Source organism: Acromyrmex echinatior, chromosome 11 (assembly GCF_024713525.1).
Source record: "Acromyrmex echinatior isolate Ae372 chromosome 11, ASM2471352v2, whole genome shotgun sequence".
Taxonomy (NCBI): domain Eukaryota; kingdom Metazoa; phylum Arthropoda; class Insecta; order Hymenoptera; family Formicidae; genus Acromyrmex; species Acromyrmex echinatior.
Genome location: NC_141862.1, coordinates 6,938,041 through 6,962,409, shown reverse-complemented (window position 1 = coordinate 6,962,409; position 24,369 = coordinate 6,938,041). Strand labels below are relative to the sequence as shown.

The following is a 24,369-nucleotide window of genomic DNA, read 5'->3' as shown; positions in this document are numbered from 1 at the left end:
ATAAATGGGCATTAAGCATACTTTCTCAAAACATTGTGATTAAAAAGGAATGACGGGATTCTAGAATTATTTTGGTGATAAGGAAGAAATAATGACAACGTTAATTAGGATTGCTTTCAAAAATAAACATTTATTTCAAAATTAATGCTTACCATTAATGCTGTATCCTAAAAACTAAGATCTCTATCCTAGACACCAAGCGTGTTTAGGTGTTGTCTTAAGATTCCTTATGAGTTTACTGCATTGTTAAGTTGTGTACAATTTTTGTATAGTACCGTAATGGGCTTTATAGCGAATCCAAATCCTCGCTGATTCGCGAAATCACATGATACCCTTCAAGACTCACGCTTCGCCACTTCCAAGAGATCAAAACTCCAAAGATCCAAGGATCGTTTGACATAAGAATTTAAAAATTAAGCTGAATCAGAATTTCAAGAATCGCAAAATTTGACACTTTGAAATCCGGGATTAAATCAAAAATTTATCAATATAAATAAGAATTCCTATGTCTAAAGATCCTAAGATCCAAACTGGAAAATCCAAAAACCCAAAAAGATTTAAGGACCCTATTAATCCTTAAGATTTAAAGACCCGAAAATTTAACATCTTACATTCTAAATGCAACGCATTTGTAATGCGTTCGTACTTAATTAATTCGACGATCAAAATTATGTATACAAAACTGAGTTGCGCGTTATTTCTTATATCACCAAACACAATTCGACAGTTCTCACTCTCCAGCGTTGCGATAAAGAGTAAAATGATAGTACCGCTAAGTGATGATATCACATTTATGGTTCGGAGTATGCGCTATTGAGGACATATCCTTAAACAGCATCTTTCGTAGATTGTACCAGTTCATCAAATGACGTTTCCAGACATTGTCGTAGCTCTGCGTAACTTACTACTAAAACACTCTGCTCATCTCGAGACATGAGGCATATCTGTAATGGTACATTTTAAGATTACTTTATGTACACACATTCCGAAAGTGTTAAGAATCATTACCTTATCCTGTGAACCCGAATCGAGTTTATTCAAGCAAGATACAACATGCGCAAGATCCAGCCAAGGTCTTCCATCAGCTGTGACTTGATGAAATACATAGTCCCTAAACAATTTGAGCATATAACGATCGCCCGTCTCTGCCCACGTAGGTTCCATATTAAGCTCCGGCCTTTCGTTGATGGTTGCTAATTTGACCAGCAATTTAAATAATCGTCCGTTTTCTAGTTCCTTGGCAAGTTCGTTCTCCAGAACATCCAATCGTAACTGGGCGGCATCCAACTGTGTATAAAATCTTGCACCAATCATTGGCATGAGATCCGTGACACTCTTACGGGATTGATTCGACAGCAAGTACCTAAAAATGTGTCATACTATATTTAAAATATTTCTAATTTGTTACTGTAGAATGGATCACAATGAAATTAGAAATTATAATTTTCTTCTGCTCTGTCCATCAACACATTAGCATGTTTGTATAAACAAAACTCATACTAACTATAATAAATTTGAGATATACGTTGAAGATTCTTTTCGTGGATTACTAAAGCTTTACACTTAATAATTTTTAAATCAAGTAATTACGATTATCAATTGTCAGGGTTGCAAACTTACAGAATAAGATTTCGAAGGTCGGTGGAGTAGGAACGTGTAATCAGCTCGATGGAGGCTGACATATTGTCGCGATGGACGGCGATAAGACTTCGACATGCCAGTGCTAAGACTAGCTTGCCAAGTGCTACTAAATCTTCTTGTTGATAATGTGGGATGAGGGTAAGTGGATTTGTAGTGTTTCCATCGAAAGTGACCACATCTGGAATGGCGACACAACTCAAACGAAGTCGTGTCCGTGATGTAAGTAATACCTTGGTGGGATCTAAGCATCTGTATGCCAAACCTGTAAAACGTAGGTCAAGTTAATTAATTATTACAGAATTAAATTAGCAAGAGGAATTAAATAAAACGAAAATTTCAAAATTTGCGGATACGAAGTTACAAGTTATAAAATATTTATGGTTCTTTAAGGCAGAAAAAATAAGGATAACGAAATAGTATATACTAACCAGCGGCATGAATAACACGAAATGCGGCAGTGAGTTGAATGATGTAGCTCCAAATAACACTTTCTGGTAGCATGCTACTATGTTGCTGTCTTAGAATAGTGTTCTTGGTATGACTATAAGGCCGTGGTGCATTGGGATCCGACGAGAACGGATCGGTGTAACCGTTAAGCTCAGTTGAGGCAAAATGTTTATTCAATAATGTCTCCGAGGCAGGGTGATAATCGTATACAAAAACCATGGCTGGAAAAAAAATTAATTCGGCGAGAGTGCGATATGCATAAGTGATGACAAAAATAAATGAAAGTGCATCTGAAATACGGACAATGATCACCGAATGCCTTGGTGGTAAAAACTTCTCTCAGCTGAACTAGATTTGTATGTGACAATCGCTTCCACATGTCAACCAGTACCATAAACTTGGTGTTGGCGAGTCGAAAATCTACAAGCATCAAGTTCGAGCAAAATATAAAGTGCCAAGCTGATAATATTCTGTGATATTTATTAGTAAAATTCTTGAGTCAAAACTTAAACTCACCGTGAATACGACGTAAACAGTATCGAGTGCCAGTCTTGATACTGGTGGCCTTGTATGTGGAAGTTTGATATCCAAGAACCGTCGAAGCAGGTTTATGAATTGGCTCCAGAGGACATAGTTCGTGATAATTGTCAACTTCATTAGGTAAGTCAGGAAATCGTACGATATCGGGCTGTGCCAATGTCAATGCGTTCTTTTGCAGGATGTCCAGTCGCAAGTTTTCACTGACAAAGAAGCTGGGAGCAACCTGAGGGGGAGGTGTGGAGGGAGCAGAGGAATTATTAGAAGAAGGTGGTTTTGCCGTTTTCACAGGTTGTAGATGTGAAGGTGTACCCGGATAGACGTAACCAATCTGTCCCGTTGCTACGGGTCCAATCTAATATTAAAGATAAAAAAACAGTGCAAAATCTTCTTATTATATCTTCTCAGTTAAGTAGGTAAAACAGGCAATAAAGCAAGTCAAGACTTGGACTTACGGCTTCAGTGCCATCCTCAGATCCGACAACGTCGCTACTGGTATTCCCAAAATAGAAGTATGTTGTGCCACCTACATTTTCTTGCGAATGGGTGTAAGAGTTGTTAAAGAGATTCGGCGAACTACTATTGCTGCCCGTAAGGCCTCTTCCTGGCACAAATTCGGGACTGGCAGTTACCTTCTTTTGTGAGTCCAGAGAAAGGTTGGACAAATGCTTGGTCATTGAGTTTGTGCTCAAGCCTATGCCAGGACTTTGATGATTCTGTATAAGACGTATTTATACATATCCGATAATTTTATTTCCAAGATAATTTTATTTCCATTAATACAAAGAATTACCATGTAGGTAGCAAGCTTGGACTCCGATGGAACTCCATTTGTTTGAGGAGTGTATGCGACAAACAACGATGGGTCCATCGCTTCTTCAGCCACTGCATTTACCACTTTCGTACTTATCTTTTACCCTTACTCTCTATATTGTCCTTAACAAATTCACTATCCACTTACTTCTCTTCTTACTCACATTAACTTTTATAAATATTCTATCTTGACGTTTTCTTTTCTTTGCTTTGCTGCTGTAAATCGAGGTTCCAGCCTTCCGAGCCTGCAACATATTCTCAAACATTATGAATAAAAACTGAGTGAATTATATGAATATAAATAAATATATGCTTCTAAACATATATTAACATTCATTCAATAAATTCTTTGTCAGTCTAGACTCTCTTTGTCAAGCTTTATGTATATAATACATCACGTTCTTACGTTTATCTCACGAAAATGAATTCTCCCAAAGGATAAAAGATTCAACGGCTGCAAATCTAGGCAAAACAATGTATCTTGACAATAAATCGATCGTATATAAAGAAAATCTTCGCGATACTTAATTGGCACTTTTTTCTCCGAGGTCACGATAACGAAAAGACGAAACGAAGAAGAGTGAATCGCAAAAGAGGAGCGTTCAGGGGGATCAAGAGCGTACGCTATGGCACAACGAGATCGCCGACGCGACGACTTTCATGGCGAATGAAAATAGAGAAAAGAGAAGGAGCACCGAAGTCAGCAATGGCAGCTGATTTTGACAACAGGCCGACGCGACGGAAGGCGCGCGACGCGGGCAACGCGACGCTCCGCTCCGTTGATTCCGTTCGACTTGGCTCGATCCAAGGCGAGCCTAAGGAACGTTCGTCAACGATTGGAACGCGGGGACGTCGGGAATGTCGGGATACGACGGCGACCGCCGACATAACCCAACCGATTCGCGCTGTCACCGCGCGCCCGCGCCGCTCCGCTCGCCCATTAACCGCGTAGCGTCGCGTCGCGTCGCGTCGCGTCGCGTCACGTCGCGTCGCGGCGTCGCGCCGCCGTTTTTACTCGGCGCGCGGAAATTCCGCCGCGGCCACCTCGCCGCCGCGAATCAAATGAATAGACAGATGGACGAACCGTCGTTCTCTTTCCCCCCTCGGTCACTGTGCCCGATGACGCGCGATTCTTACAGCGAAGATCCAAGGAGCGTGGCGGTGCACCGTACAGTATTCACAGCATGCCTCCATTCAGCGGGCGATAAAGGAGAAAGCACACAGTCCACTCCATCTGCTCCGGCTGGCCGTGCTGCCGTATGTACGTGCGGGAATGAATACGTACGTGCGTGCGTGCGTGCGTGCGTGCGTTCGTGCATTCGTGTTTACGACGCGAGCTCTCGTTCTCTCCTCATTCTCTCCCCTATCGCAGGCTTCTTTCCTCTCCACTACTCGTGTGCGTGCCTATCACCACTACTAAGTATCCGGATCGCGACGCGGTCTCCTCTTCCTCCTCCTCTCGTTCCTCCTATCCCCCTTCATCACGCAACTCCATCGGTCGACGGTCGCCCCCCTTTTCGCGAAAGCGTGCGCTCCCGCCAGCCATCGCGGCCCCTTCGATCGCAGCTGTTCCGCGACCCGCGACCCGCGACGCGGCTCCACTTTGGAGTTCGGTTCGGATTATTCGGAGTTCAGTGTGTACTCGACACGGAGAAATGGCGGCCGTGTCAGGAAGTGTGGCGTACCGCGTACATGGATCATGCTCGTTGCTATGCAAATATTATCGATCATCGATACAATTTTTGTTGACATGGCATTTTCTAGCGAGAGACGGATGATTAATTTACTGGTAAACAAGGATGAAATGATTCATAAAATGAAATGATTAATTTATTAAAATGAATTAATAATGAGATTCATTGATTGATTCATTCATGAATTTTAACAAATGACTGCGTTACAGTGAGTAATTAAGGGAACTGATTTTGATGCGCTTACATTTGGATATGTTGTGGAGCATTAAATAATATTATCATATGTCCCTTCTTTAACACATTTCCTTTTCAGAAAATTTCTTTCCTTAACATTCTCATAACGTTTATAATTCTTTGAATGTCACAACGATCCTAAAGCACCGACGTAATAACAATAACTTTAATTCTGATCGTTATTGCCTATAATATAAATTGCAAAAAACTTAATTGCACTTTCTGTATCAGACTCTCTTAATATGAAGGTAATTTATATAATTTAACTTTGACTAAATTAAAAATTTGAATATAATATCTCGGTGATCGTTATATAATTAAACTGTCATTAATTCTATAATGCATTATCTCTATGAGTTATTATATCTTGATAAATTTGCTTCATTATTTTAATAGAAACAATCCTTATCCGTTTACAATGAAACATTTGATATTCAAAATTCTTTCAAAATTTCAAATTTACGTTGAATAATTTGACAAATTTATGTTCAATATATCTTTTTGTTGTAATTACTAATGAAATAATATAATTTTTGGCTCGTAGCCCCTTTTTTATTATACTAAATTTATTTATTTAATTGCTTATCTCAAAGTTTAGGAATCGAAATTAACCCCTAGGAATAAATTAAAAAATTTGACACCGTTATTAAGAATATGAAGTACTACAAAACTTTTAATTGTATAAGACATTTTTTTATACATATATTTCATAATTTTGCAAATATTAACTCAAAATAAAAAATCCATTATTTTTTAAATGTTTTGTTTCTAAACTTTGAAATAGTAGCAGATAATAAAATATGAATACTTTTTGATGCCCTGCAATTACAACATATTTAAAGTACATTAATTAAATGTACTTTACTTTCGATGACAGTCCTTTTGTGAGCAATTAATTTAATTGTCTTTTCTAAAGACACGACCATAAATCGATCTACCGAACATCTGTCTACGAAACATCAGGATAATAAGGAATAATAAAATAAGTGTTATATTATTATGAGTTAATCTAAATTTTAATCTATACTAATGATCGCGAACGGCCCAGAGAAAGGGGGGAGGGGGCATGCAAGTGCGACACATACATTTATTTCTCGAAAATATACATTATATAAAATAATCCAATTATACACTCACAAAAGAATGAGAAAAACATTAACTAATTGAAAACTTTAATTTTTTTAAATGCAATTATATGTATAGTATTGTTTTTTAAAATATTGCTTTCTCATATAACTCATTTTTAAAGCAAAAGGTCTATTCTTTTCAGCTATGCATCATTTATTTGTCGCCTCTTTTTCTCTTCATCTCGAAAAGAGAGAAAGAAAGCTACTTCTAAAAAGGGCATCAGATTTAGCTCTCCCGCCACGCACAATTTTTTTTCAAGCTGGAGTTTATTTAAAAAACGCCGAAATTTCCGAAACAATAGAGTGAGCATTGTTGTATTGTTACCACTTTTGAGAAAAATCTCTACTTGCGCCCATGTCAATTTTTTAGTTTTTTACGATCGGTACTCAATAGTGCGTTCTTATTTCAAAACCATCTTAATAAAATTAAAAAATATAAATATAATAATTAAATGTGATTGGCTTATGACCGTTTTATATAAGCATGATTGACTTATAATTATCTTAAGACATATTTAAGACGGTTTTAGATATAAGATAATCTATGATAAACTAGTATATAACTATAGTTTACATCTTAATAATTATAAGTTGAAGGATAAATTAATAAATACCTTGTCGATACATCTAGCCGTTCTCTCGAAAGGCATTCGCGTCTTTATTTCGTCTGATGGATGACAAAATAAAAAAATTTCTCAACAATTTATAGAAACTCAACCGCGATCATATTCGATCGTCTTATTTTTGTCAATATGCTTAATCATTTGGATTACCAACTGCAAAACTTATTATTACTAGATATTATTTTGCTTTTCTTGTCCATTTTCTACAAATTTCAATTATTTATTTAAAATATAACACTTTTAATTAATAGTTACGTAAAATATTTAATTATAATAATTAAGAAATTAGGTATGATTAAATATTACAATTAGCAATTTTTTTAACGCAGTCAGGCTAATCAGCCTAACGCGCATTTTTTTGTATGCTTGCAAGCGAAAGTCCGGGGTATTTGACCTGTAAATTCTAGTTTTGAAAATGATGTGGCAACCTTTTATTGAACCTTTTCGCAGATTTAACTGCACTTGACTGCACTGCAATGGCGCTTCCAATATAACGAAGCTTTATGACGTTCCATGTGCATGGAATTCAGATTGTCGTTGCGAAAAACATAAGAAATCAAGCTACAAATCAAGAGTTATCACGATGATCATTCCTGTGCGATGCTTCACCTGCGGAAAAGTCATTGGAAATAAATGGGAAGCATATCTGGGACTTCTTCAAGCGGAGTATACCGAAGGGTAAGAGCGTTTTGTTTTTATTTCTAACCTCGAAACTGAATCATCAATTGACGAGTGCCTTTTTTAATAATTAAGTCATCTTTTGTTTTATTTTAACGATAATAAACGAGTTTTTTAATTCATTAGCCGCGTTTAGCGGAATATTTATTTTGCGACTATATTTCTTTATACTATTTATACTTTTAAGTCTAGAGAAATTATTCTATCTCAGTGAAGAAACTTTTAATAGTTGCAAAATAAACATTCTACTGAATGCAGTCATTGGCTGCAGAACACGACAGTTTCGCAACCGTTTTATGATTGTCTGTTGAAAACTTCCAACAGTTACAAAATAAATGTTCTGCTGAATGCAGCTAATGATTAATTTATCGAATTAAGCACAAATGCAATTTTAATCTGTAAAAACAGTATTTATGTATAATGCAGTTGATCGATCAATAGATTTAAAAATTTGCCTATATATAGATAAAATATATTAAAACGACAAAAAGATAGGATTATAAAGATGATATGTATGTTACAGAGATGCTTTGGATGCGCTAGGTTTGAAAAGATACTGCTGTCGTAGGATGCTGCTTGGACATGTAGATTTAATTGAAAAATTACTTAACTATGCACCGCTAGAGAAATAAATTTTATTTGTTATGCCGACATTAATTGGATCTTTTTTGGAGCATTTACAAGATACCTGACTGTGTATATGTAACTATAATATATATTGAAAAAACAATTAAAGTTACTCTATTGTATAGTCTTAATATTTTATATTTTAATAATATAGCTTATAAGTTTACAAGGAAAAAAATAAAAAATGTTTTATTTGTAAAATGTTCAAATTATTTATCTTTTAATTGGTGATGATAACAAAACATAATTCTATTACATTGATATTTTATGTAAAATCTCATATTACAATATTACATCCATGATATTTCATGTAAGACAAAAAATGGAAAAATTATTTGAGGAATAAAGCTGTCTTTACAAAATGTAAAATCATTTATATTTTATATAACTTCAGCCAGTGCAATGCGTTACAAATAGCAAAAGTTTCATTTATATTGATACAAACTTTCATCCGCTAAAAGAGGAGAAACGGTACATTACATGTCTCCTATATAATCTATGATGTAAAAATACAAGATGAAACGTTTCCGCGAATGTAGAAGAGTGAATTTGAATCCAAATTTGGTTAACTGTTCTAAGTAAGCTACTGTTATTATATATGCAGGAAATTGCATTTGGATCCAAATTTGATTGGTTGTTTTCAATATGCTATCACTCTTATATGCAACGTTTTGCCTTGTCTTATTACATTATACATATATCAATTCGGAAAAGTATATTTTGATGTTAATTCTAAATGCAATGCAGGAAGGCTGTGTGATACACTTTGCTTGAGCAATATATTTTTTTTCACAGATAACACACATTCATTTTATGCAAACTCTGTAGTTTTTACGGTTCCAATTTTCATAAAAATATATTAATTTTTATATAATAATTTTGCAAAATACAAATTATTAAAATAACAAATATTAAAATATAAATTAATATAATATTAAATTGCAACATTTGAACGAAATTAATAAAATTTCTTATAGAAAGATATGGATAAAGTAGCATGTTTAAATTTTATTTAATAAATTTTATTAAATAAAATTTAAACATGCTACTTTATTCATATCTTTCTATAAGATTGTAAAAATAATTTATATAAATTGATAAATTAGCCTAAAACTTCTTTAATTACAATTTTGTATGCAGAACTTTTATGTAAAATTAAATAACAAAACATTCCAATAATATAACAATTATTTCCTACAGAAACTTCACGCATTCTTTAGGATACATTCGCACATTACGCTCACGATAATTCATTATTTTGCATTTTCTGTTAAATGAATACTGCTGTTGCCCCTAAATCTAAATCTGCTTTTAATTTCTGTCCTATAAAATATCCGTATGTTATTTTAAAAATTAGTCAAAAAATTTTATAAGTTTTTCTATTTATATAAGTATAGAAAAAAATATACTGATTTTCTATAAAAAGACCCTATTAAAATCAGCGTGGATCTAAAAAAAATTCATATTTATAAGAGTCTGAAATCTCAAAAATATATCAGAAAATTTGACCTATATACAATTTAAATACATTCGATTCTGTGAAATTCCAATAAAATCTACCTGCAAGTATATAATATATTTAACACCGTTAGTCATACCATGGATAGATCTAAATTTGATAGAAAATTTTGTTGTATATCATAGAAATATTTGTACTAGATAAAAAACGGAAAATGTTTTGTCTATCAAGCTTTGTACAATTTTACTATATCCATTATAGCACTACGTGATCCAAATATTAATGCCATCAGACCTATCACGCATATAATTATATTCTTCAAGGCTACCCAGTTTCCCGGTCCGAAGCCGACATCCCAGTAAGTTACGGTCTCAATAAAGACCGGAATAAGAAGGCCCAAAATGGAGAAACAAAATGCACCAATTAGGCCGATAAACGGTTCGATTGTCGGCACGGCCACAGCAAGGAGAACTGTATGAATAGTTATTCCATAATACATCATCAATTTTGTACTTAAAAGATATTTTTAGAATGTATATAAGATCTGAATACACACATACCTGCGCCTATTACTAGCACCGTCCTTACGAAATAATTGGCTAAAAGCGACTTCTTCTTAAAACGATGTTTTACACCGTTCCATGCAATATCGAGGCACACGTAGAATTGTAAACCAAAAGTACAAAAGACGGCTAAGGCAATCAATATCTTCACAACTTGTGCCGCTCTGTAAAGTAGTTACCGATAGAGATGTAGAAAATCAAATTGAATGATATATGCTATTATAAGACTAAAAGTTTTACAATTCTGTCAAATTAAACTCTTACATTTCTTCTGTTGGTAGATTTAGAGTGATGCTACCCAGCGTCTCATCCTGATACTTAGCATATCCGAGAAACCCAAGAAAAATATATACAAGCGTAACACCAGACATTCCTTTGTTGAGAACTCCGCAAATTCCTACAAAGTGTTGCGGCGTCTTCATGCTGTTCTCCAGAGGCATCACTACGCCAATCGCTTCCATAGCAAAGATAGTGATGCTGAAAAACTGCGGGAAGCTTTCGATTGTAGCTACTAAAGGCACTGAGGACAATGGCGGCAAATCCCAAACGAGATAATAAAATGTTATTCCCAATCCTGTTCCCATAAAAATGTTCGCCACCATCGAAACTGGCGCGAGATACTTCAAGTCGGGTATCCAACTAAGAAGGATCAGCGGTACCAGCAAATAAGCAGTGATCAAACGAATGTTGTATTCGCCAACATTAACATCTTGATAATGCTCGATAATCTGTTTAATATTAGCGGCCACGATTACTGCATACACACTGCAGGTACCGTAATATGTAGTAAATAAACTAATCTGTATGAGATATCTATAAACAAACGAGAAATTCGCTAATTAAAAAAATTGCTAAAGAATTAATCATATGTTCGAAAAACAAAGTTAATAACCTGGAAGGTTTCGCGAACTTTCTCGCCCATTGCGGTCCGATACTAAAAGCTGTTTCGGCAACTTCAGCAAATCCCATTTCCGCTTTTCGAGTTTTGTAATAGAGCACATGCGCACATTTGACCTGAAAATGAGACGTTAATCAATCCTAGCTTATGAAAGATGAAATCAAGTTATCTATAGTGATAATTACACGACTAAATATGAATCTTTATCTCTAGAAACTCACTAAAATATATGCGCAATGCGTGCATACGAATGCAACAAGTATCGTGGCAAAGATACCTAAAAGTAGTCCAGCACTCTTAAAAGCTATGGGCATAGCTAGTATTCCAGTGCCAAGAGAAGCTTTTAATAAGTGCGTTAACGTGTCGCAATCCCTGAAAATATCATAATATAATTGTTCACACATTAATCACATCAATCCAAATCATTAAAAATTAACAACTAAAATAAAAATATATAGTATATATCACAAAATTCGCTTTATAAATATAAAAGAGTACATAAAAACAAAGATAAAACTAAATTTATGTGTATATGCGTGTGTATTACGAGATTATTATTAAAAGAATGACGTTGATTCTTACGTTGTCGGATTATCGACTTTGCGTTCCGCAAAGGGATCGAAACTCTTCTTATCGCCCAGTGTGACTTCAACATCACGTGGAGCAACTTGTACTATATATCTGAGAGTTAAATGAATACAAAACTTTTAGCAATTCGCATTTCGTACGTTTGCGCATTATAAATCACATTTTGTTCTCTCGATTAATATTTTCAATAAAATTAATCGGAGTCTTACTTAGCAGACAGAACGCCATCCTTAAGATTGGATCCATCTTGGGGGAGGAAGGTATCCAACTCTGTCGGTGGCTTCTCGTTTGCGTTGGTCTATGTTAAAAAGATACAATGAAGTGTTTATTGTAATGACATGAGATGAGATGACATCAATAGCGTGAATGAGTTGCGCAAGATAATTATGATGCAAATAAAGATGTGAATAAATTATAAATATATGCAATAACAGAATTATATTGCGAAATGGATGCTTACCGTAGACATGTTGTTGATGTATTATTTGCGCGTCACCTGAAATATGAACAACAAAACAATCAATATTTTGATTATATTGTTTTGTCAAAATTTAAAACGCAAATTTATAAGTACGTTATTATAACACAAATTTTATTTATATACTTCATCATTTTACATTATTATTATACATTATATTGACGTTATTGCGCATCTTTAAAATATTACGGTTTCAGTAAAGTGACAGATTCCTCTCGATATTTGTATAGATTAAGTTCATTATACGTATATTCTTATCTTTGAACACACCTTGAACTTTGAAACGTCTGTGATGTAAAAAAACAGCACATATAAGATAACTCCTGCTTACAATCGACAGTGTCGTTATTTTCGCTTATGACAAGTGAATAGATGTGCAAATTTCTTACGCAAAATTGTTACGGTTCACTTCACGCGTTTTTACTGGCTATACATGGATTTGTCGCGCTACTGTAAAAGGACATTATGATTCACTTAACATTATTCTACCTTTTTGTTATCGTCATCATTATTATAGTCATGATCTTCAATTTAAGATAAATCGAAGAAATGAAAAACTTAATGTGTGTACGCACGCGAACAGAAACGCCTACTAATCTGAACTTGCCGAAATATTAGAACATATTCAAGATGCATTTCTCATTGAATATTCTCATTGAATCATGAATATGCGTCATAACTCACAACAGACAATTATTCGAAAAATGATAAAAATATAAATTAATATTGTTAATATTAATGTTAATATAGTACAATAATGTTAATATTAATATCAATATTAATGGTAATATTAATATATTACCATTAATATTGATATTAATATTAACATTATTGTACTATATTATATAATAATATGATAATTATTAATGTATTAATAATATTAGTATTAATAAATTAATAATTGTTATTATAATTAGAAAAGTAACTTTTATATTACTTTTTTTACGATAAGGAAAATGTAATTATTTTTAATTATTTTAATTAATTATTTTTAATTATTTCGTCATTTTTTTTATTACTTTTATATCATACTTTTATACAAGGGTATACCAAATTAAAATTTTTTTTAGGAGAAATGGATAAACTGGATAAGAAAAAAATCTTTGTAGAGATTTGTTTATTTTTTGCTATTTGTAGAAAATCGCAAAAAATAAAAATTTTTTATAAATTTTTTGCTCTAATTTTGCATGATTGTAAAAGCTCAACATTTTAACAATGCCTTTATTTAAAAAATGACAACATAAATAAATAAATCTAAACAATTTTAAGTAAAATGTGAAATCTTTCTTACGCTATTCTTTTGAATAAAATATTGTTTTAAAAGAAAGTTTTTATTTTTCGTTTATTTATTATTTATATATAACTTACGCATATTGTCACTTCTTTAATGAAAGTATTGTTCAAAATGTAGGCACATGCAAAATTTTGAATTAAAAATTTTTTGTTTATATTAATATTATTCATACTAATATTGATAATATACTAATATCATTTTTACTCTTAATATTGTATTATATTGATATTATTAATATTAATTTACGTTATCGTTTTTCGAATAATTATCAGTTATAATGTATGAATGTGTACACTAGAAATAAAGAACTAATAAGAAATACACACACTAGAAATAAGAAATAATGCCATAAACACATAAACATGAAAAGAAATGCAAGAAAATTTAAAATAGTGATTAGATTCCGTGTAAAATTTTTGGCTTTTTCACGTGTTGAGAATCATATTAGAATGTCAAGCACGATTAGATACTTAAATTGCGTTGTGTTCGCCGCAATTCAATTATGTTAAACGAGAATGTATTGTACATGTGATACGAAAGAGCGTTAACTTTACCACTTCCGAGTTCGTGAACTCGACTTTGTTTGGATAAAGTAAACAATTGCACATATGTGCAGACATTGATAAAATGCGATAATCTGATACTTTAATTATTAGAAGGGGCAAAGGGCAGATACAACGAAGAAGTTACACGTTTGGTGTTTTCAGAGAAGAACTCTTCAACGTATCACATCTTGAAAACTCTGTCGAATAATAGTATTTTAAAAATTGACGTGAACATTCTTGAAATTTTTCTACAAGCAAGCCGTTTTGTTTTTTTATTATATTTCGTCGTTATATTTACTCTATGCTTTCCTGCTATTTTAATAGATAAAAGATTGGTATTTTCAAGGAATATAATGAACATAGATAATGCATACAAGATCTAAAAGAAATACAATGAGAATTCATAGCAGAGTGCAAATTTTCTATGTGTTAAAATAAGCTAATGACTTTTTTTCGCGCTGAAATCACATTTTAGCAAATAAGCTGACGTTTGTCGTCATTTTGAATTATGTCATTGTAATAAATGAATGATATATATACATAATTATGAGGAAAACATGAAAATACAAGGAGACACGATGATCGTTGCCGGCGATATACTACTTGTTTTCACGAAAGTATTGTATTTATATTTCACGTGAATATATTTTTAGCGAAAATAACAAAAAATAAATGATCGAACGGACGGATGAAACGGATGATCCATCTATTTGATCTTTGTTTCAGTGATAATTTAAGATCGAGTATATACTTTAAAGCACACAAAAGTTTGCCAAACATTATCATAAGTGATAATCTGTTCTCACTATTTATTATCGATGTTATTACGGTCTGAACATAATTGGCTGTGACGGAACTTTTACACTAAATAGCATTTAAACCCACGAGATAATCAAATGAATGAATTGGAGATCGATGTACAAAAAAAAGTCCTTGATCCCCCACGACGGAATAGAAAGCTTCAGGTTATAGAACAAGGTCTATGATCTAATCTGTTGTATGTGATCGACTCGAAATTAAACAACAGCCGTTTGTCTTATTTATCCCACAATGATATCGAAAGACTTTATTACGCGGATAACCTAATGAAGAAAAAGATGAATTACGAGAGATAAACTCAGATAAACTCAAGTTACCGTAATAAGCTTGAGCAATTAATGTCATAGTTGATTAACGTCTTAGTTGATTCTTTTACTCATCTGACAATTGCTAGGTCGGTCATTAAACTTAGAACTTAATTCCCTATTAATTGCGATTAATCTTATGCCTAAAACATAATATCAGAACTGATCTTGACTTCCTTCCAAGATAATCAGACAGCAAAATACGTTTCATGTATTATATATAAAATCAAATAGATTTAACCGCATGTGACGCTAATCATCTCGTCGCCAAATTCTGAAAAAATTAATTTTAAATGCGCAAAGAAGAGGGAAGACTTTTCGAAATTACAAGAGCATCTTTTGTATTTTGTCCCTAAACGTGTTCACCGATCACGCGAGAAATATGATAATCATTTGCGCAAATCGCAAAAAGAAAACGAAGTCTCGTGTGCTTAACACGTGAATACTAATGTTACGTAACGTTGGTTTGGTAAAATAAAACAGCGAATACGATATTGAACATTTACGTTTTTAAATAAATTTATATAATGAATAAAATAATTGTATTTTAAACAATTAAAAATAAAAACAGATAAAACGGCATTTCTATAACATAAATTTCCCTTGAAAATAAATTTCTACTTGAAAGCGTAAAAAATAAGCACATAATATCACACGTTAAGGAACTGATTGATAACCCAACAGTACCGCATCAAATTGCAAATAATGTCGTTGAAGAAATGCAAGTTGATATGGTGACTATCTTATCAGAAGTTACCACTTGAAGGGTTGCGTTCTCCATAACTGAAAACTTTTGATTTTATTATACTCGGGTCAAAGATAAACGGTTCATAAATCGTCGAATTAAGTGTGGAAAACAAGGCGGACGCTGCAGTTATGTCGATGAAATAACACAGATCAGTATTGAAATTGCATAAACTATACATTATTTGTCCTCAAATGACTGTGTGAGAGAGAGAGAGAGAGAGAGAGAGAGAGAGAATTTACAATTAATAACTAATATTTATCCCAATATTTTCTCATAATGGACAGATGTGATCAAATGTTTATGTGATCAAATAGCGAATTTGATTGGATGCACTCGGTGTGCACTGGTGCACATTAAAACCATTGCACAGATTGATATAAAAATGTGTGTTTAATATAAATACAAAAATGAATTAAATTATGAAATCCTCAATATATTTTATTGTGCTGTTAAAGTAAAATCTATATTTTATAATTTGAAATATTTGCACGCGACTTTAATACACACTGGTACGCACTAGAGCATAATTCCAACCGAATTCGTTATTATATAATAGCTAGTAATAGTCGTTAGGGAGTTTTTGCAATAACGTGATTCAAATATGGTAAACGCTAAAGTCATGTTATCTTTTTCTTAATTAGTTGTTAAGAAGAAGATAATCTGACTTTAACATTCATCGTATCTGGATAAACGGTATTGAAAATATGCAAAAACTTCCTATTTTATTTCCATTAAAATTATAAAAGTTCAAACAATAAAACATTTAAGAAAATCGCGAGAAATTTCAGGATAGGCAATATTGAAATGATATGAGATACTTAGGGGGCTAAAGATACCTGTAGGAAGTCGCTAAATATAATATATTCGATGAATGCCGACTTGGCATTTATAGGACAAATCATACACGCAAAAACTTTTCGCTATTGGACTTAACTTCCTAGAATGAATGTCCAAGTGTATCTTCCTACAAAAACGTAATATCAATTTTGAAATTGCCATTTCAGATGTTACAAATCAGCAATTTTCTTTGAATCAGTCATTGTGAATGGTCTACATCACGTTGGCGTGATATTTCACACGTTAAAGAATGTGTTAACGTATTATAATTGCAAAATATTGGCATCCGTATTCGAGAAGTATACCCAATTCGAAAAGATTTACATTTTGAGCAATTCTGAGAGAATCTGATGATAAACATCATCCTTCGTAGAAGCGTGATATACTACGAATTTTAATCGTAGAATCCATAACTGGTTTATTACTCGATTCCGAAAGCCGCTACCTGCCTCAAAAGTCAACTTATCTTCCCTTCCCGTCTGTACATTCGATACGTCTATAGTCTCACACCTGTGTCAGCTTATTGCGTTTCGATAAATTTGCGCAGCGATAACGCCGTCTTTTCTATGACTATATCGTGGAAGAAATACGCGCGAGCGGCTGCCGGCGACCGTCCGAAACATCAGTACGCCGTTACATCATGCAAATGTACTGGTATAATGATAAAGACGCCATGGCCATAGAAGTTGCGAACATGACCATAGAAGTACTTTATGTGGTTTCTTTCACGAGCAGCTGCTACGTTCAAGGAAATATTATACTCGTACGCGTGACTCATCTTAGTGACATCGGGAAATACTTGAGATATAGGCAAATTGATGATCTTCTATTTAATTGTGATATTGCGTAACGATAATGTTAAAAATGATTATAGCATTACAGTAATAATGATTTATAACACTATATATTGTGCACTAACAATAACATATAATACTATATATTATACAACATATTCCATAAACTTGCAGACTTGAACAAATATGAGAAACGGAAAATAATTTTTATTTTAACAAAAATATTTAACTTAATTTTTATAATTATTCATTTTCGTAACTACATTTTTATTTTTCTTAATTTTGTGTGTATGTATCCATATATACACTCGCACACATACATATTTTTTATCTATAAGAAAAAATAAAAATAGAATAGAATAAAATTTCTATTTCCTTATAGATAAGAAATATGTATGTGTGAGTGTATATATATATATATATATATATATATATATATATACACATTTAATATATATTAATTTTGTATATATATATATATATATATATATATATATATATATAGGTCCCTTAATTATGCTTGCTTTACGCAACTACTATATCTTTTTTTAATGTGACATACTTTACTTTTTTTGTCCTGAAATCCTAATATTCCACAAATTTATCACAGTTAAGATCTCATGCGCATGAATGATGATCCGAAAATATCGACGCGGGAAAGACCCAGGATACAGACAAAGTTCTCGTGGCACAACCTACAGGCAGAAATCGAAGAATCGATCGAAAGAACGTGACGCTCACCTGCCAAGTAGTTCGCCGATGATAGTTTCTACGTGTTGCGAATGCCTAAGAATCAAGCCCGTCTCGCCGGCGGTTACCTCATTCCTGAGTACAGGATCGTCTGATGGGCGCGAGTTTCGGAGCGCGCTGTTCTCATACGGTACTTATATAGTTCCACGAATCGTTCAAAAGACCGCGGCCGACTGCCGCCGCGACTTCATTACTTGGCTACTTTCCACCGCCACACCGCCTCCTTCACCACCGTGTCTTCGCCACCGCCGCCATCGCCATCTTCCGAGGCTTTATGGCAGAGGTCGTCGTTCGGCCACCGTTATCGATTCCCGCCGATCGGCCTTTGGAACTTCGCGAGCGGCGCAAATCCGAGGTTTACACAAAACCACTGTTACCTGCAAAATTATGATCCTCAGTCTCTCGAGTATCTCGAGTAGTACACTATATTTTTTATAATCGCGCTATATTTTTATAGGACCTTTCAGGAAATATCAAGTCTTCTATTTCATCTAATCGTCAAAACGATTTGCACTGAGAAAAAAATGTGTACTAAATTTTAATAAATATTTATTTGAATAGTATCAACTAAACGTTTACAGTAAACTAAACTTACAGTAACTATTTACTCAATAAAAAGAGGATAGTTAAGTCAAATTAATGGTTTTTGTATCTAAATATAAATATATCTTTATATTTATTAAATATTTAGATATTATTAGTTATTATATATTAAGTACTATTCAAACAAATGACTTATTAAAAGTACATTTAGTACATTTTTTTCAGAGTATCGTTTCGTTGTATATGGAACTAAACGAGACAACTTGAAAAAAAAGAAAAAAAAAAAAGTGAACTTGTAGCTTCCACATCGTCCCTCACCTAAATCCGTATCGTGTGACGCGCCAGAAATGGCGGGCGCGTGAAGACGTCTAACAATAAGTCTGGCCTGCACGTGGCTCGCTGACTTCTCGATTTGAATGCACCCGGCGCATGATGAAATTCGGCAAGCCTATGTCACGTTCGCCATTGTGACGTACTGTTATCCGTGATGACGTCAACAACGTATACCGCGCGCGTTCATTATCGCGTGTGCAACACGAGCGCGTGGGATTCATGATTCTTGCTATTACCGTCAATATAAATATTGTATAATCAACGTCCATACATAGACTGTTCAGAATGAGCGCGTAGTGCTGATTAGATATAATTCTCCTTGAAGAAACTCGCATAGTTATAGTATTACCTGCAAAAAAAATATTCTTAAATACATATTTAATAGAAAATTATTCCGAAACGTTTCACACAATGAACGCTTTGTAATTTTATCAGAAACTCATAATCAAATGTTTTAATTTCGATTATTTAAGGTCACAGAATAGGCCAATTACATACTTTAGTTCAACTTCATAGCCGTCTAGAATGTTAATTTGTCTTCACTTAGTAAGGCGATGGCGGGACCGTAATTTTGTCCAATCGAACATTGATCGTACGAATAATTGGTCGGATGGATATTATAGGCAAGGTCACGAAAAAGGCAGGCATTAACTTGTGTATAAACGATAAAGACAGTCAAAATGATCCACAAATTAGAGGTTTCACATGAGAACGCCAACCATGTCTGAAATTAAATATCCGGAATATCATACCAGTAATATGATAAGAGCGCATGCAACAGTTTGCTGCTGTGTCAGAAAAATTATATAAAAATGATAACTCTATTGCTCGTATTCTGTTCTACATTTTCGTCAACAATTTTATTAATTGTAATTGAAAATTAACGTAATTAAATATGTATAATAATACATTTTAAATATAAGATATCTTTGAGAGATCCTATTTAAAATTAGAAGAAATTAATTAAGTATCCACATAAAGATTTTGCAAGAATAAATAGAAATTATACTGAATTAAAAGTAGTAGTTAAAATCTTTCAAAACGTAAGTATATAAATGTAGCTTGAGAGCTCTAAAAATATACAAAACGTAACCCTAATATTTACTTTAAATTCCACTGAAGTTACGTCATTCTTCTAAATCCACGAATTGCTATCTGCAGTAAACAGTAATGAATTATTAATTAAATCAATTGTATTATAAATATGCTTATTTTTTTGTTCGTTCTTCTGTCAATCATTTCATTTAAAAGACCTATTTGAAGCTTGAACTTTGATAGACGAAACAGTGTCAAGTCATTGACACGTCAGTGGCAAGCGTAGCTGTCAACATTGTCAATAATCTCTCGATCAATCATGTTTCAAAATTTTCTCACTATTTAAAATTTATCTCCAGTGAAGTTTCCACATATTAGCATTACAGTATTCAATTTCAAAGATAGTTCATTTAATGAAAAAATTTATTATGCAATCAAGTTAAAATTAACCAACCAACCATCGTTCAACAAGAGCAACTTACTTATGTAATATTGAAAAATATTTAATCAACAATGTTAACTGGAAAGAACCAAACGCTCGTGTATGAGCAAACCTCCCCGAGTGTATGCAAGGAGCATTACCTACTTTTGTTGGAATTATACGTTAAACAGGCGTCAGGCGACCGCCTAACCAAGTTGAATCAGATGTTTTTCGTACCTACCAGCGTCCATTTTGGATTCCTCGATTTCGTAAATGAGAATGATCTAGTGATCACTCCGGTAGATCCTCTTTTCCAACCGCAGGTAGGCATCATTAATGAAGTTGAAGTGTTTAATGTTGGAAAATCAGTACTGTTCGCTATCAATTCTGAGGCGGCTATGAACCGCGCTGCAAAAATGATCCTAAAATTGACGGTGAAGAAGCAGATGCCAGACGCCATCAAACCGGATGTCTTAGTAGGAACTGGCGAGCTGGATTTGTCCGGCCAGTATGCGGCTTTGCGAATAGAGATGATACAGGACTGGAAAAATAATGTTACAACATCCAAAGAGTTTGAGGATCAAGTGCCATTGCTTTATAATGGTAACTTGTCGGGCAATCTGGATATTTTTGTAAGAATCTCTGGTCTCGGACAGATGATTGTCACAGAATTTGACGCACCAATCGCACAAGATCCTGCAACATTTATTTTCGGCGCTGGAGAAGCTGATCAGATTTTATTGTACAAATGTCGTGAAGTGGACTCTCGTATTCTTGATATTTTCGAAAATTTCTGCGAAGATCTTCAAAGACCGATAACTTGTCCTGTGTGCATACCAGAGAAGTATCCTTGTATACCGTGTGGGAAATTAGAAGCTGTTGAAAAGAGGAGTGAGAAAATGAGAAAAAAAAGAATCGATGGGATGGTTGAAAGAAAATTAAAGGATATAGTATGTACTTAGAAAATTAAGAAATAATTCCTCGATTAGACATCTAAGCTCAGTTCTGATTTTTCAGTCATCAAAAGGCTCTGTTCAATATCGTGATTCATTTCAGCCTTGCGGCAAGCCGATAGTTCTTAAAGTATCCGGTCTCTTCGGCAATGGTGACGATCCTGAGAGAAAGAAACCTACAGTAACAGTTGCCGCAGAGTCTATTGCAAAACCAGGCGAGCCATCTGATCCTGACCATGATATTTTTGTCTTGAGAATCGGTAAGAAGGGCCTCGTTGGAGTTGGCGAGAAATCTGACATACAGCTAGAGATGAAAACCCCGAAAGGACCTGACAGAAGGCCCCCGATTAGATACGAGACCAGAGATGTGCAGACAGAGGAAAAGAAAAAAGCATTGCCGAAAGAAAAAAGAGCACTGCCGAAAGAGGTTAAGAAGAAGATTAAGAAGAAAAAATGAAACGCTTCTTTATTTAAATTCAAGAGTCAAGTTTTTATAAGCGTAATATTCTAAGCACAAATCTAAGGAATTAATTTTGTAGCGATATCTTTTCTTATTGTCAATTTTCGATTTTAATACATTTGTTTGTTGATACAACTGTTGTGTAATAAACATGTATTTACATTTAAATTTTTTAGATTTTTTCTTTTATTAAATTTTTTATTATTTAAATTTTTATTTTTTATTATTTATATTTTTATTTAAATTTGTTATTTAATTACTTATTTAATTATGTAATTATTTTTAAATTTAATTTAATTTAATTTTTTATTTAATTATTTTTTAATTATTATTTTATTATTTAATTATTTATTAAATTTTTTCTTTTACTAAACATTGCCAAAAAAAAAATATCATTGCAGATATAAATAAGATAAAAATGATATAAATCGAAATAAATTTGATGAAATTTGAAATCGAATTAAATAAATTGTTTTACTTTTGCGCGTTATATTCTCCTAATATCGAGAACTTAGCTTTAAAACTTCGAACTAGTAATTTACTTCAGTAACTTGTATAATTGTCAACCTAAATTATTTTGTATCCTCAATGACATTCAAAATTAATTAGAGTAAACATAAATAATAATTAAATAAAAATTGCTAAAGTATGTTCTATAATTAACGAAAATTCAATTTATTGTATTTTCATTAAAAAGACGAGTAAACATAAAATAAAAATTTTAAAAATAGTATAAATAATTTGTTTTATATTCATTGCAATCTCTTACATAGAAATATATGGCAGAAAAAGAAACTAATGGAAGGGGAACTATTGATTTTGATAGAATTATTAGTCGATACAGTGAATATTTCTACAATACGGGCGATCTACGATGAAATATTGTTGGCAAAAACATGCGTCTCATTTCAAGTAAAAACTTTATATTTATTAATTCGTTTATTAATTCACTAATATTGTAAAAATAATTATAGATATTGAACTTGCCTCCTATCAATATTTATCAAGAATCGCCAACAGAAGCTTGTGCCTGTACGCAGAATGGTCCGCAAGTCTTTAAAAAGGGCAAATCCTGTTTATTTGCTCTTTCAGACAATGTCCTACAGAAACCATTGTGCAACTTTCCCATAACAATGTCCGTTTACAAAGAACTACCGCCAGGAGTTTTGCCGGACGTGATGTTAATTGGTCTGTGAATTTTTACTTGCTCTGCTTTACTACTTTTCTTTAATATCCTTACATTCGAATCAAGGAATTGAAATTTCATCCAAATAAAGACATATATATATATATATATTCTTTGACACAGGCACTCACCAGATTCAACTTCATGGCCTTATGAACTCTCTGCTGACCATGTACACTTCTCAGCACAGTAATCCGTGCAGAACGATAAAGAACGCTTTTAAAATTACCACAGCGACAGGACAACATATAGGCGAAGTCACAGTTTTCATCCGTGCTTCGTGTTTCGGCAAGAAGATCGTGACGCAATTTCAGCTTCCTCGCAACAAGGAACCCTACCTTTTCAAAGGTGTGGACGATAGTCCTGTCTATCAATGTAAGAGAGTCGTTTCCGCTTCCGATAGACGACAGATACAATGCGTGTGTTCTCCCAAGTCTGGCAACGGCAGCGGAGAAGCTGCAAGGATTCGCTATTTTAGTGCCGATGAACGTCGGCGAAAAGAACGGCTGGAGAATATCAAGAAAGATAAATGTCTTCCATTTTGTCACGGTACACAAGATATCGTCAAGAGCAAAGAAACCGTTATAAAATGTGGTTGCATTATTAAAGAAGAACGGACTTGTAATTGTGTCCGGTCAAATATCAAATATTCAACATGAGTAGAGGACAGTGCAGAATTAACGTTCCTAAAAATGGATAAAAAATTCAAAAATCAAGACAGCAAAAGCTTTCAGCTAATCAATAATTATCGCATCGTTTCGATCCTCATCTATTAACATTGAGTACGTTCGCTCCTGCGTATTTAAATCTCCGTTTATTCCTGTCTAATATCGCGGAGGGCGCCGTGATGAAACCAAAGGGATGCGACTACAGGAGGAAGGGAGGCCCGGTCGACGACACCACCGCTCGCATCCCCGCCAACCCCTTACCACCCTGCGG

The 24,369-nt window shown here is 33.5% G+C and overlaps 5 protein-coding genes across 11 annotated transcripts; 3 read left to right on the top strand and 2 right to left on the bottom strand.

The window, feature by feature from the left end:
• Positions 1 to 104: 104 nt before the first annotated feature.
• Positions 105 to 7,251, bottom strand: PAN3 (Poly(A) specific ribonuclease subunit PAN3). 6 transcript variants are annotated; one of them, XM_087411472.1, is made up of 10 exons: positions 4,576 to 4,713; positions 3,845 to 3,900; positions 3,419 to 3,683; positions 3,081 to 3,341; positions 2,605 to 2,980; positions 2,392 to 2,508; positions 2,070 to 2,309; positions 1,621 to 1,903; positions 1,009 to 1,363; positions 105 to 944 (listed from the first exon to the last, which is right to left on the bottom strand). In XM_087411472.1, the coding sequence occupies exons 3-10, from the start codon at positions 3,494 to 3,496 to the stop codon at positions 828 to 830; spliced, it is 1,827 nt and encodes a 608-aa protein (XP_087267598.1). In that variant the 5' UTR covers positions 3,497 to 3,683; positions 3,845 to 3,900; positions 4,576 to 4,713; the 3' UTR covers positions 105 to 827. The 6 variants fall into 6 exon arrangements, with proteins under 6 accessions (XP_087267598.1, XP_011054052.1, XP_011054048.1 ...); XM_011055750.2 differs by lacking the exons at positions 3,845 to 3,900; positions 4,576 to 4,713 and adding an exon at positions 7,108 to 7,251; XM_011055746.2 differs by lacking the exon at positions 3,845 to 3,900 and having other exon boundaries at positions 4,576 to 4,716.
• Rpb10 (DNA-directed RNA polymerases I, II, and III subunit Rpb10) lies at positions 4,562 to 8,622 on the top strand. 2 transcript variants are annotated; one of them, XM_087411476.1, is made up of 4 exons: positions 5,075 to 5,227; positions 6,637 to 6,796; positions 7,567 to 7,794; positions 8,318 to 8,622. In XM_087411476.1, the coding sequence occupies exons 3-4, from the start codon at positions 7,700 to 7,702 to the stop codon at positions 8,424 to 8,426; spliced, it is 204 nt and encodes a 67-aa protein (XP_087267602.1). In that variant the 5' UTR covers positions 5,075 to 5,227; positions 6,637 to 6,796; positions 7,567 to 7,699; the 3' UTR covers positions 8,427 to 8,622. The 2 variants fall into 2 exon arrangements, with proteins under 2 accessions (XP_011054047.1, XP_087267602.1); XM_011055745.2 differs by lacking the exons at positions 5,075 to 5,227; positions 6,637 to 6,796 and adding an exon at positions 4,562 to 4,695.
• On the bottom strand, positions 8,609 to 18,876 carry path (solute carrier family 36 member pathetic). Its single transcript, XM_011055752.2, has 9 exons — positions 18,491 to 18,876; positions 12,390 to 12,425; positions 12,139 to 12,227; positions 11,924 to 12,022; positions 11,563 to 11,713; positions 11,336 to 11,457; positions 10,708 to 11,256; positions 10,441 to 10,607; positions 8,609 to 10,351 (listed from the first exon to the last, which is right to left on the bottom strand). The coding sequence occupies exons 2-9, from the start codon at positions 12,396 to 12,398 to the stop codon at positions 10,107 to 10,109; spliced, it is 1,431 nt and encodes a 476-aa protein (XP_011054054.1). The 5' UTR covers positions 12,399 to 12,425; positions 18,491 to 18,876; the 3' UTR covers positions 8,609 to 10,106.
• Positions 18,877 to 19,363: 487 nt separating this feature from the next.
• Positions 19,364 to 22,414, top strand: LOC105145922 (uncharacterized). The gene is given in 2 exon segments (XM_011055824.2): positions 19,364 to 21,793; positions 21,795 to 22,414. Coding segments are annotated over 2 exon segments (1,317 nt in total). The 5' UTR covers positions 19,364 to 20,923; the 3' UTR covers positions 22,242 to 22,414.
• Positions 22,415 to 22,598: 184 nt separating this feature from the next.
• Positions 22,599 to 24,267, top strand: LOC105145923 (hypothetical protein). The gene is made up of 3 exons (XM_011055825.2): positions 22,599 to 23,156; positions 23,219 to 23,432; positions 23,554 to 24,267. The coding sequence occupies exons 1-3, from the start codon at positions 23,043 to 23,045 to the stop codon at positions 24,087 to 24,089; spliced, it is 864 nt and encodes a 287-aa protein (XP_011054127.1). The 5' UTR covers positions 22,599 to 23,042; the 3' UTR covers positions 24,090 to 24,267.
• Positions 24,268 to 24,369: the final 102 nt, after the last annotated feature.

Bases quoted from the DNA above. Each gene is read 5' to 3' on its own strand.
- PAN3 (XM_011055750.2), bottom strand. From the start codon at position 3,496: ATGGACCCATCGTTGTTTGTCGCATACACTCCTCAAACAAATGGAGTT. The intron at 2,310-2,391 runs GTCCGTATTTCA...TTTTTTTTCCAG, and splicing joins CAAGGCATTCGGTGATCATT to CCATGGTTTTTGTATACGAT. The intron at 945-1,008 runs GTAATGATTCTT...GTACCATTACAG, and splicing joins ATTCGGGTTCACAGGATAAG to ATATGCCTCATGTCTCGAGA.
- Rpb10 (XM_011055745.2), top strand. From the start codon at position 7,700: ATGATCATTCCTGTGCGATGCTTCACCTGCGGAAAAGTCATTGGAAAT. The intron at 7,795-8,317 runs GTAAGAGCGTTT...TGTATGTTACAG, and splicing joins CAAGCGGAGTATACCGAAGG to AGATGCTTTGGATGCGCTAG.
- path (XM_011055752.2), bottom strand. The intron at 12,023-12,138 runs GTAAGACTCCGA...TTTAACTCTCAG, and splicing joins GATGGCGTTCTGTCTGCTAA to ATATATAGTACAAGTTGCTC. The intron at 10,608-10,707 runs GTAAGAGTTTAA...ACTACTTTACAG, and splicing joins AATCTACCAACAGAAGAAAT to AGCGGCACAAGTTGTGAAGA.
- LOC105145923 (XM_011055825.2), top strand. From the start codon at position 23,043: ATGGAAGGGGAACTATTGATTTTGATAGAATTATTAGTCGATACAGTG. The intron at 23,157-23,218 runs GTAAAAACTTTA...AAATAATTATAG, and splicing joins AAACATGCGTCTCATTTCAA to ATATTGAACTTGCCTCCTAT. The intron at 23,433-23,553 runs GTCTGTGAATTT...TCTTTGACACAG, and splicing joins GCCGGACGTGATGTTAATTG to GCACTCACCAGATTCAACTT.